At 36.2% G+C, this 13130-nt stretch overlaps 1 protein-coding gene across 1 annotated transcript; it reads left to right on the plus strand.

The window, feature by feature from the left end:
* The first annotated feature begins 55 nt into the window (after positions 1-55).
* On the plus strand, positions 56-11056 carry LOC123536463 (monocarboxylate transporter 1-like). The gene is made up of 5 exons (XM_053528670.1): positions 56-1788; positions 2391-2534; positions 5784-5931; positions 6368-8281; positions 9261-11056. The coding sequence occupies exons 1-4, from the start codon at positions 1605-1607 to the stop codon at positions 7119-7121; spliced, it is 1230 nt and encodes a 409-aa protein (XP_053384645.1). The 5' UTR covers positions 56-1604; the 3' UTR covers positions 7122-8281; positions 9261-11056.
* Positions 11057-13130: the final 2074 nt, after the last annotated feature.

Here is a 13130-nt window from a genome sequence, read left to right on the forward strand (position 1 = left end):
TTTATCGCTTGCAATTCATGCCGTTTACAAAATTAATGAAAAAAACTTACCTAATTACATCTTTAAAGTGTAATGTTGATGGTATGACTGAAAGTTGGACTTTACATATCCAAATACACTTCTGTTTAAATAGAAAAAGTGGAAAACCCCACATCGCCCAACACGACATCGACGAAAATGTTGCAGGCCCGGCCCGACCATGGACGGCAGCGGAAACGCAAACCACCGCCCACGCCCTCAGCCCTGAGCCGAGCAGAACCCAAAATATACACACGCCACAAGTACCAGAATATAGCCCAGAGACACCCGCAGATGCACCCGCACGGTGGTGCACACTGAACCCCCAATGATACAGAGTGCAACCCCATGAAAAGCGGCGCATGGTCTCAAATTAAAATAATGGCTTTGTCCCAAATGAAAAAACAATGGGCAGAACTAAACAAATCGGAATCCAGAGAGGGGATCCGAGGCTACGGAGCCTGCATATTACAGACACCGCCAAAAGACAAAATTAAAAAGCAGGCACCATATCCAAGGGGTGATTAATTAACACCCAAAGCAACCAAAGCGGATCACCGGAACCATCCAAGCCGAAAGGTTCAATCTGAAAAACAAACCAGTATACTAACGCAACAAAAAAAATAGTATTGAACGATCTGAAGAGATCGAAATATAAAAGCCCTGATTAAAACAACATAATTCAATTTATTTATGTCTCATATATGAACATCGATACAATAACTAAAATATATATATTACACAATACACGTCAATTCGCCAACTGAATTACAAGGGATAAAGACCTAAGGTGTTAAAGAAATTAAAAGTAAAAAAAAAACTAAAAAAATACTAAGAATTCTCATAGAAAATCATATTTTTGTAGAACAAAGAAATACCAAATAAAAATTAAACAAAATGAAAGTTCGTGAAAGTAGGTTTTTAGAATATTGTGGCATAAAGACATAGTGAAAAAAAGAAAAAAAAGGAGCAATAATTAGAAAATCATTACAAGCGGGAAGGCCGGCAGGAGCATGTGCCTGTGCCTATACACAGACTGATCTTTTGTAAGTGAAATTTTAAACACTACTAACTCATGGGTGGTCGACAGACGTTACACTTCGGTATCCTACACACATAGACATCGCTCATTCAGGTAACATTTTTGCTTAAAATTTCCTTAATTTTTTGACTGATTTTAATAATATAAAAAGTGTCAAAGACAGGAAAACGAGTGCTTCTTGACACAAAACGTCTACCAGAGGTATTCAAAATCAAAGTCTATGATAACAAGGTCATCATAGTTACGATAAAGAGGTAAGAAATGAAAAAATGTCAAATATTAGGAAATTTTCACAGAGCAATATTTTGACTTACTAAATTCGAGAGGTTTACGAGGAGAAAACGCATAAACATATTGCTGTAACTTTGTACATGTCTGTTCGTATTTAACGTATTTGATCAATCCTATTAAATATAACTTTTGTTAAAACTTGAGAAATTGTTTAAATTTAATTTTGCTGCAATGAATATTACAAAACATAGTTGTATTTTAACGTGCTCATTTCTTATGTAACTTTCAAAGATTTTTAGAATCTAAAGGCAGGATGGAGATAGACAAAATGCACAGATGGCTGGTGTTCATATCAGCATGCATGGTTATGTTAGTAGCATTGGGATTTGCCTTCTCCTTTGGTGTATTATTGGTTGATTTCATCAATGTTTTCAACGCATCAAGATCCAAAGCGTCTCTGGTACAGTCTGTGCTTATCGCCGTAAGTATGGGTTCTGGTAAGTACAATTCCTTTCCATCGTGGTATCATCGGTTGCGAAAGCAAGTAAATAAGAAAATCTAATACACGGAATACACAAGTTTAAAATCTATATCTTTATTCGGCAAATATCACAATCGAAACTAATGGCTGGTAATATCCAAAGATCTGTTTCTCAAGCAAAACGACACTACTTAGCAAATAACACCGATGCTAAAGTGTTTTTTTTTTCAGTTTGAAAACAAGTTTGGAAAGAACATTGTTTTAACTATTTATGCACATTGGTGATAGTTTGATGTTTACGATATTATAGCAGAGGTGGTTAATTTTGTACCCATTAATTGTTTAAAAGAAAATCGTTGATAAACGGTAAGAATACCGAAGACAAAAATTATACACATACTTGAAAGGGAGGGCATACGAATCAGTTTATCAGAATCGCATGTGTAATGTTCATTTTAAGCTGTACCAAGTTTATTAATGTTGACATAATTGAAAAATATGCCTAAAGTAAAAAATGATGAGATGTATTTTAAACGTGTATATTTGCTATGCTGTACCGTGTTAAAATCATATCATTAACCATTTATTCTAGTTTTGGCATTTTAAATCGTTGTACAGGTCTATTGGTTGGCCCTATAATGCAGAAATGTGGAATGAAGAAAGCCGGCTGTCTTGGATCAGTATTGATATCAACGGGACTTTTCATTTCTTTCTTCGCTAATTCCATTCCATTTTTCGTTGTTTCAGTTGGAGTTGTCACAGGTTTGTCTTTATGAGTTTAAAACTGTTTAGTGAGAGCGCAGATCTGCGGATTGCGGGGTCGTGAGTTAGATCCCCGGGCGAGGCGTATGTTCTTCGTGACGATTTGATAAAAGACATTGCATCTGACATCATTTGTCTTCCACCTCTGCTTTATGTGGGAGAAGTTGGCAGTTATTTGCGGAGGACAGGTTTGTACTGGTACAGGATCTAGGAATACTGGTTAAGTAAACTGGCCACCGTTAAGTAACTGAACTATTGTTGAAAACGGCGTTAAACCCAGAACAAACAAACAAAAGAACTTGAGTGTTTGTTTCAAAACTAACTTAAAACTGCAAAATAAAGAAATAGCATGCCTAAGTCGGGAATCGAACCCGGGTAACTTAGGCAATGAAAAAAATTTTCTGCGTTCTTGACCAGTACACCACGGAGGAATATGAAGTTAACGGTCGTTAAATATGAAGCTTTGTAATTAAAGTTTAGGCGGCCGTTTTCAGCCTATGAAAAAATAAGCAGAGACCAATTTGTTCTGTAAACAATTTAGTCAAGTTATAATTCAATGTCTGTGTTTAGGTTCCAAACATATCTAGTTGGTGTCAGAATATTGTACAAATAAAAAGTCAATAAAGATTCCGTGCAGTTGCATCAGTAAAGCGCACGTGTATGACCTCATCTCTGGGACATAATAGATGCTGAATTACTTTACATCGGTCTAAATAAAGATTATAATGTATACGTATTTGTTCGATATATCCATAACGTTATAGTGAAAACCTCTACGTAGAAATATTTGTAAATTTGATGAAATGAATATTTATGAAATGAACTTGTGCAATATTGTTTCGAAATTTTATGTTTGAATATTTGATTATTTGAAAAATACAGACGGTTCATGTACAAAGTTTATTCTTGCCTGCGCCCTATCTTTTTTTTTAAATGCGCATAGGAATAATGGAATATTTGTTTATGTTAAAATAGTTACAGAAAAAGTCAGTTTAACCACATTGATATTGAGCAATATTATGCATAAATATTTTATCACAGTAGACAGGGGGTGGACGTGTTTTGTGTTTTAGCCTCTTTTAGGCGAGAAAAAATGTAGGTTGCAGTTCAAGATGGCGTCATTTGTTTACTTTCTTATATAACAGACGACATATTTTGAAGTGGTAAGTTGTTAATTATTTACGAATTTTCAAACGGTAACGCCCAGTTGGTGGTCATATAATTTATCCTTACTCGGCTTTTGGTCTGACATGTTTATCTTTGCTTTCATAAAAGTTATTGAGCGCACAGTGTCAGTTTATAGTGACGAAAAAATCGTAACCCTGCATGAAAATGTGATTTCTGTACAAAACGAACACTTAATGGAATGTTTATTTTATTTGTTTTGGTACAAACAACATTTTGTTGTTTAATGTTGTATTCACGACATTTTTGTCGTGTGATTGTTATACCGAGATATCTTCTTGAAGTCTACAGTCCAATACAAACATAGGAAATTAGAAATATTTGAAAGTGTTATACATATGGACCGGACATGAATTGAAGACGGATGGAATGACGGATTGACGGACGGACGGAAAAGCGCATTTCTATAGTCCCCGAAACTAGTTTTCAACCAGTAGGGACCAAATAAGGATCTTCCTCTGGTCGTATTTAGTCATTGTGTTTTAGTCACTGCCGTAGCTGTTTCACATTATAATTCAAGAGTCAGGAATCCATTTTCAGATTCCAGGTCAATGTGACCTTGACTTTTGGTGTTTCCACCCCAAGAACAACTGGGATGCCCCTAAAGTGGTACTTGGTCATCAGTTAAAGCTTGAAAGCTGTAGCTTTTATATTTTTTATATTGTGTCCGGAAACAGAAAATGTTGACGTGTCCGCTGGATTGATGGACGGACAATGCCATTTCATAATACGTCCGGTATTTTTTTTTAAATGGGCGTAAAAGTGTGTTTACCATTAAATGTCAGACATTAAAACAACAGCTCTTTGTGCAACACATGTGCCCTCTTGATGACTTGTCTGAAATCAGTCAAGTACAAATGACAGAAAGAATCTAAAAAAATAAAATTGCAGATTAATTTGAGGACTATGGTACAATACAGTCTCTTTTGAAATGTCAAAATGTTCAGGCAAATAATTGTCCCTATGTAAAACCACAAGACTTACGAAGGTTCAACACAGAAAGACGCGAGTTAAACACGAAGCTGATGATGTTTGAAAGTATATTTGATAACAGTATGAAGATATGATATTAATGAACAAACAATGAATAATATTTGCGATATAATTAGAATGAAATTAAAGAGCTGTACTATTAAAAACTTTTATAAACTTACATTTTTATATTGTTTAATGTATATATATTGTATGAAAACTGTTTTTCAATTTTATGCTCTATGTAATTATATACATATTCCCGGTTGACAGTCACACAACAAACATGTCGTGTATTCAACATCAAACAACAAAATATTCCTTGTACCAAAATATTTTTGCAAGGGGAGGTTTTAGAGGTAGTACATAAAAATATGCATTTACAATATATTTTTATGTATACGTCAAAATCAATAAACATCCCGTAAACATGAATCAGATTTTCATACACGGTTACGGTTTTTTCGTCACTATAAACTGACACTGTGCCTTCAATAACTTTTCTAAAAACAAGTATAACAAGTCAGACTAAAAGCCGAGTGAAGATAAATTATATGGCCACCAACTGGGCGTTACCGTTTGAAAATTTGTAAATAATAAATACATTTACCTCTGGAAAATGTGTTCTCTGTAAACAAATGACGCCATTTTGAACTGCAACTTACAATTTTCTCGCCTAAAAACAGTAACTCAAAAAACACGTCCCCCAATAGAGAAGCGTTCAATTTTAGAATAGTAAATTTGCCACACTTTAATGGTATGTACCCGGAATATAAGTATTATGAATAAATTTTCTCCTGATAATATAGCTTGTAAGAAGGTATATGTATATAAAACGTTATTGGATTTCTTAGAATATGAGGTCATGAATATTTTTAGTATATTGTCAAACTGTTACGCGTTCCATTAATTTAAAAAAGGGTTATAAAGCAGCTATGTTGAGACAAATGCTTAAAAAATAAAGACTGGAGTTCGGCTTTCTAGCTGAAGTAACATTTCGTATATCGCAAAATTTGAATGTGTCCTATTTGCTTCGCAGGTCTTATTGTATAATTAATATTCACAGTTTACATAGCTGTTTTCGATTTGCAGCTTTGGGTGTAGTTTTCCTGTTTGTGGTGTCTAATGCCGCTGTTGGACACCACTTCACCGAGAAAACAGCACTGATTCTACTGTCAGAAGTAAACGCAGGTTCTGGACTAGGAGGAATGTTGTTTCCTTTTATCCTCGCATACTTCAGGTTCTGTATTTATGTCACTATCAAGAGCAATTATCCTAACGAATATAAGAATTGTTTCCATGTTGGACGTTGATTTCGTATAGATCTTAAAATAACAATATATTAGTTTAATGAAAAATTAAAGAAGTCAGCTATTATGTGTGTGAGATTTGTTCTAACAGTTTCAGTAACGGCAAGGGATAAATTGCCACACGAATAATGTGGTATGCGTGTGTGCGAGTTAGGGCTTTACCTAGCGGGTAAGGGCTTTACCTAGCGGGGATACCCTATTATCTTCAATTGCTCGTGACTTTGAAACATTTTGGTATGGGGAAGTTTTAGGTTTAGTGTTCACCACTACTCAGTGGTTCTTGATGTGAATAATTAAATTTCCTTCAGTTAAACAGGAAAAAGAACTAGTAACGCATTATGAAAATATTGTAACTGTAATTTTCAGTGAAACATTTGGCTTACGTGGAACTCTTCTGCTGAGTGGTGGTATTGTCATGAATACAATGCCTGCTGCTTTACTTTGGACGCAACCTGAACACATTCTGTCTACGAACCAAAGGAAGAAGGGAAAAACAAATAGTGCATACACTTTAGAAGAAACTGAATCTAGAACAGAAGACAGAGTGCAAAAGGGTTACAGGGATGGAATTGCACCGAGGCATGGTGAAACTATAGAAATTGAAAAAGTAAATTATGAACAAAATACTGAGCATGGTCTTTTAAGAAGCATCAAACTTCTTTTCAAAGATAAATGTTTCATTTTATTTGTACTAAGAATGGATCTTGCATATCCACCTATTATGTTGTTGATAACGTTTATTGTAGATGCATTTATCGATTCAGGTCTTTCTCAAACAGATGCCAATTTTGGACTTCTACTAATAAACGCGTTCAGTATCGATGGACGCTTACTTCCAGGGCTCTTTATGCAATCAAGGCACATCAGTTCTTTGATGGTTCCAGCATTCGCGAGCATAATAACAGCTGTCTGTATGGCAGGCTTAATTTTGGTTAAGTCTTTGTCCTTAAAGCTTGTCTTCTCTAGCGTTGTTGGAATACCATTAGGTATTTGCGTGTCGTGTTTTAGTGTGACAAATTTAGACATCGTTGGCCCATCCCAGTTGGGTAACGCATCTGGATTAACTCTTACAGCAAGCGGATTGATCAGCATTGCAGCCGGGCCAGTCAGTGGTAAGTAAATATCAGTATGAATAAAACATTTGATTATCAGCTTAGCAGCCGGGCCAGTCAATGGTAGGTAAATTTCAGTATGTATAAATTTTGATTATCAATTTAGCAGCCGGAGCAGACATCGTTAATAAATCTCAGTATGTATACAAATTTGATGATCAATGTAGCAGCCGGGCCAGTCAGTGGTAGGTTAACGTCAGTATGCATAAACTTTTGATTTCGAGTCTTTTGTCAGTATAAGATTAAACATATCTATTTATCATTTAAGATTAAAAACAGTTACTTGTTGTTGTGATATGTTAAAAAGTATTCAAATATCTACTTGCAATGTTACGCCAGTCCCGTTATATTGCCTTTCATAGAATTTGAAAATTTTAGTCAGTAGATCAACGAACGTACAGTGGTATGTTCAAGGACATGCATTTAGTTTTTGAAATTAGATTATCTTATGCGCATGACATCTTACATCGAGCGCACGACATCTTATTTCGAGCGCACAAAGTCTTATCTCAAGCGCCTGACGTCTTGTCTCGTGGGCACCACATCTTATCTCTTATTCACGTCTTCTTATCTCGTGATCACGACATCTTATTTCGTGCGCACGACATCTTACCTCGTTAGCACGACATCTTTCCTCGTGCGCACGAAATCTTATCTCGAGAGAACGACATCTTATCTCGTGCGCTCGATTTTTTCTCGTTTGCACGAATCTTATTTCGTGCGCATGACATCTCGTGCGCACGGCATCTTATCTCTTCCCTTTAATAATGTACATGGGGTCTCTTCCATCATCAACAGCTGGAAAGTCGCCATATGACCAAAATTGTGTCGGTGAGACGTTATACCCAACAAGATAAATATTTTGAATGCCACTGTGACCAATTTTGGCTGATTTGTGCTATTTTGTTCTGTTTCAGCGACAAAACGATAAACGTCGTTATAGCGTCCAGCCGAACGATACCCCGGCAAACATCGCTCCGCCGAATGTCGCCTGCAAGAAGTCACCGTCGTTATTGCTTCCTGACAAATGACGCCTCGCCTAATGTCAACTTACCGGACGTCGCTCTGCCGAATGTCGCCCCGTCCTATGGCAACTTTCCAGCTTTTGATGATTGAGGAGACTCCATGTGCCCCTTCGTGCATTATTAAAGGGAAAAGATAAAATGAGGTGCGCTTCAAGATTTCGAGCGCAAAAGATAAGATGTCTTTCACTCGAGATAACAATTTGTGCGCTTGAGATAATATGTTAAGCGCATGGGAAGATATGTGATGCGCACGAGATGAAATGTCGATAAATCTATCTCGTGCGCACGACATATTATCTCGTCCACACGACATCTTATCTCGTGCGCACGACATTTTATCTCGTGGGCACGACATCTTATCTCGTGCGCTCGACATCTAATCTCGTGCGCACGAGATAAGATGTCGAGTGCACGAGATAATATGTTGTGCGCTTGAGATAAGATGTCGAGCGCACGGCATAAAATGTCGTGCGCACGAGATAAGTTATCGTGCTCACGAGAAAAGATGTCGTGTGCACAAGATAAGATGTGTGAACGAGACAAAATGTCGTGCGCACGAAACAGATTAATCTTCAAAAAAAATGCATTCGAACGAAATAAACTATATTTGGAACCTTATCTTGAACACACTATAGCTGACATTTTATAGCATTTCTTATAGATCTATTTTCCCTTATGTACGTCTTAATAAGATAGCGTGCGTACGAGATAAGATGCCATGTACAAGCGATAGGATGTCGAGCGCACGAGATACGATGTTGTGCGCTTGAGATAAAATGTCGAGCGCACGGGATAAAATGTCGTGCACACGAGATAAGATGTCGTGCTCACGAGATAAGATGTCGTGTGCACGAGATAAAAGTCTTGCGCACGTGAAAGGTTAATCTTGAAAAAATAAATGCATACGAACGAAATAAACTGTATTTGGAACTTTATCTTGAATGTAACACACTTCATGCTGACATTTTACAACATTTCTTATAGACCTATTTTCTCTTATGTACGTCTTAGATTGTACGTTAACCTCCCATCTTAAAGTTTCAGAATAAATTGCTCATATCCTTGTTGTTAATTATCATTGATATTTTTAATTAAGTAACAGAAGTTGAAAAATCTTTACAGGATATAGTCGGGATGCTACGGGCTCTTACGTTATCGTATTTCTTGCTTGCGCTGGTATTCAACTTATTGCAACTGCCCTTTTTGTGACTGCAATGTACTACAGAAATAATAGCAAGGCATCAGCTTCCAGGAAAACTTCAGTGTTTTACATTACAAAAATGTAATAAACTTTCCTGAATCTTTTTGAAATTTAGAAATCGTAATTGATTGATTTGATAACAGATCTGTATATAAATATGTATGATTAATAATATTACAAACGTTTCTTTGTAAGTTTTGTTTTATATATCAAAGACCATTTGTTATAACTGTTATACCCAATATTGCAAACAGGACAAACAGAAAGGATAGATTTCCAGCAGGAACATACATGTTCGGAGAACTCAGACTCCTCGAATTGCTTTATATGTTTTGATTTGTACACAATTTACTAGTAGGCAGTTGGTTATTTGCACGCGAACTTGGCAACTGGCTCTCCTTATCTTAATGAAGACTGATGTACATAATTGAAAGTTTTGAATATTGATATCTAAAAGTAATTCAGGAGTTTATTTGAATGATTTATACATGTACACAAAATACATTGACAACGTAAAGTACATAGACAACGAGAAGGAAACGAACAAATTAAGGTACTCGATGGAGCATGCCTATGGAGGTCAGTGACAACCAGCTCATAGCGGATTGAACTTAGGTCTGCCATCATGTTCCACAGCTACTGAAAAGTAACAAAGTAACAAGGCAACGATCATACAAGAACAACAACAACAACAAATGGACGGATTTATACTTTATTCATTAAATGTACAAAATATCTAGACAAAGTAATGTAAATAGATAAAACGGCCAGTCAACGGCGAATTCATGCCTTGTGCACATCATTGCAGAAATGTACATTAACAATGTAAACAACAAGCTAAGAAACACATGTAACGGGAGGGTACCGCCCTTAGACTACCAGTGCAAGATTTCTACTGGGGAGTTAACACGGCTTAATGGTGCACTCTCCACTTCTCTCTAAATTGTGGTTATATTCCGAAGTTACTGGAGTTCGCAGTTAAATTTAAAAAAAAAAAGCTACAAGAACATTCTCCAAAAACGTTGATGGGACAAGGTAGAGTCTGTTCATGAGAGGTAACAGACTGTGCATGACCCATTACACCCTCTCTCACTGACTTAAGCGAAATTCTTTTACAGTAAAATTTGATTGAAACAGAACAGAGAAACTAACCTTCAATGAATTTTATGTTATTCAATACGCCGCACTTTTGTACTTAACTTCATTTCTACTGATCATTGGGTCCCTATAGAATAGCAATTTTCGAATTCACTAAAATTGTTTTGTGGTATACATTGTACATTTATTTAACATATTATACTAGTATACCGAAAATTGACTCGGCGTTCATTAAAATTCATTCGTTGTTTTTTCTGCATACGTTCGAGGGTCCATTAACTGTTTCCTGGTTCAGATTATAAGGCAACACAGTTTTATCAAGTCTGTTTTTACTAGCATCATTTTCAAACACAGTAACTTCGAGAGTTTTATTTTTTATTAAATTTGTTACCCGGAAACTTGCTTCATTGTCATATTATCATTTTGAATATGTTAGTCAGAAACATAGTCTTAACAGTGGCACTTTGAAGAAAGGTAGAAAACATCTATGTTACAGTAAAATGAGACAAACTGTAAAATCAGTGCGTGTTATGTCTGTAGACTATTTAAATATAAAGTGGTCCAATGATTTTTTAAAGTAAATGAATGTAATAAACTGAACTTAAATAAAGCAATACAGAAAAACGGATACATATTTGTTGTAAGTTTTTATATTAATAAAATATGCAAGTCAAAGACTAATTGTACTGCTTTGGTGGATCATTGCAGTTTGCTTTTACAAAAATGATATTCAAAACGATATTCATTTTTTTTTCAAAAAACTCACTGAAACGAAGAAAATTTGGAGGTGCTGCAAAGGTTTCCATTACGCTACTTTTGTTTACACAACTCAGTGATAGACAGAACGGCTACTGAGAGCGATTGATTATTCTTTCATTTGCATATGCGTATAAATGATGTTTCGTTTTCTGCTTACGGTCAGACCGACACAACTATATTAGGCATTTCCAGCATTTGTTGTGGAAAACGATTCAAGGTGCAAAACCGTGCACTATCATTTTAGACACAAGTTACAACTTTTCGTACCTGCTTCACTGACTTCCTCGATTTTAGAGACTAAAAGGCATAAGTCGAGTACAAGCTTGTGATATAATTAACAGACAACGACCCTATAAGTGTACATATATTCCAAATTTAAAAAATGTCATATATGGAGCCTGTCAGTCTAGCATACAAAGATGAACAAAATCTGCTGTAGAACATTTATTGTTTTTCACATCTTTTATAGAATACATCAGATATGTAACCGGCAGGTATAAGTTTTAGTCCGAGTTTTAGTTCTTTGTTGTTCACATTCTTTTTTCAACAAGGCCAGCTTTTAAAATGTCAAAGTATGTGAAATGATTCTCATAACTACTTTGAATGCACATTTTACGCAATCGAGAGGGGTCCGAGGCCACGGAGCCTGTTAACCAGAGACACTGCCAATAGACACAGTTAAAAGGCAGGCACAATGTCCAGGTGTGATTAAACAGCACCCAAAGCCACCAAAGTGTAAGCACCGGAATTACACAAGCCGAGACGTTCAACAGTACACTAACACAGCATAAATGTCGTGCTGAACGATCTGAAGAATTCGAAATAAAACTGCCCTGATTTAAGCCAACATTATTTAATAGTTTATTTATGTCTCATATATATGAACATCATAACAATGAATAGAATACAAGCATTACTCAATGCGCATCCATTGGAACATTGACTTACAAGGAATAAGGACATAATGTCTTATAGAAATCAAAACTTAACAAAACAAAACTAAATAAGACTTATCACAGACAATTATATTTTCATAGAACATAAAAATAACATTAAACGAAATGAAATGAAATGAAAATGGAATAAACCAGTGAAGGACCAAACAGATAAAACATGGTAATTTATAAATAAAATTGTACTTTAAAAGACAACAAGGGTTGGTACATATTAATCCTACAGTGAAAGAGTTATATCAAAGATCAACTGTAGTGTCTAGACACTAATGCATGTTAATCCATGGTCCTTGATGTTCCAAGTCTCATTATACAGTAAGAAATACATGTCTTTGTTAATCCCCGCCGTGGCGGAGGGATTATAGGAATGGTCTGCGTCCGTCCGTCCGTCCGTGCCCGCGAAATGATGGTTAAGTGACTGCATAACGGTACTTTCTCTTTGATGTCATTCATTCCGTTCTGTTTATGTGACTATTTTTCTTTTTATGTCACTGTTAGAACAATAGAGAGAACAATGGGGGAGTCACATAAAGACCGTTTCGTTAGAACGTCCGTCCTTCCGTCCGTCCTTCTGACCCTCCTTCCGTCCTTCCGTCCGTAACAAAATCGTGTCCGGTCCATATCTCCTAAACCCCTTGAAAGATTTTCATGAAACTTGGGTCAAACGATCACCTCATCAAGACGATGTGCAGAACCCATGAGTCAGCCTTGTCGGTTCAAGGTCAAGGTCACAACTCAAGGTCAAAGGTTTGAGCCTGCCATTTTGTGTCCGCTCTATATCTCCTAAACCCCTTGAAGGAATTTTATAAAACTTGGGTCAAATGATCACCTCATCAAGACAATGTGCAGAACCCATGAGTCAGCCATGCCGGCTCAAGGTCAAGGTCACAACTCAAGGTCAAAAGTTTGAGCCTTCCATTTTTGTCCGCTCTATATCTCTTAAACCCCTTGAAGGAATTTTATAAAACTTGGGTCAAATGA

Source organism: Mercenaria mercenaria, chromosome 17, assembly GCF_021730395.1.
Source record: "Mercenaria mercenaria strain notata chromosome 17, MADL_Memer_1, whole genome shotgun sequence".
Lineage (NCBI taxonomy): Eukaryota > Metazoa > Mollusca > Bivalvia > Venerida > Veneridae > Mercenaria > Mercenaria mercenaria.

Excerpts from the sequence above, each read along its gene's own strand:
- LOC123536463 (XM_053528670.1), top strand. The coding sequence starts at position 1,605 with ATGGAGATAGACAAAATGCACAGATGGCTGGTGTTCATATCAGCATGC. Across the intron at positions 2,535-5,783 it reads TTCAGTTGGAGTTGTCACAG|CTTTGGGTGTAGTTTTCCTG; the intron begins GTTTGTCTTTAT and ends TTCGATTTGCAG. Across the intron at positions 5,932-6,367 it reads TTTATCCTCGCATACTTCAG|TGAAACATTTGGCTTACGTG; the intron begins GTTCTGTATTTA and ends TGTAATTTTCAG.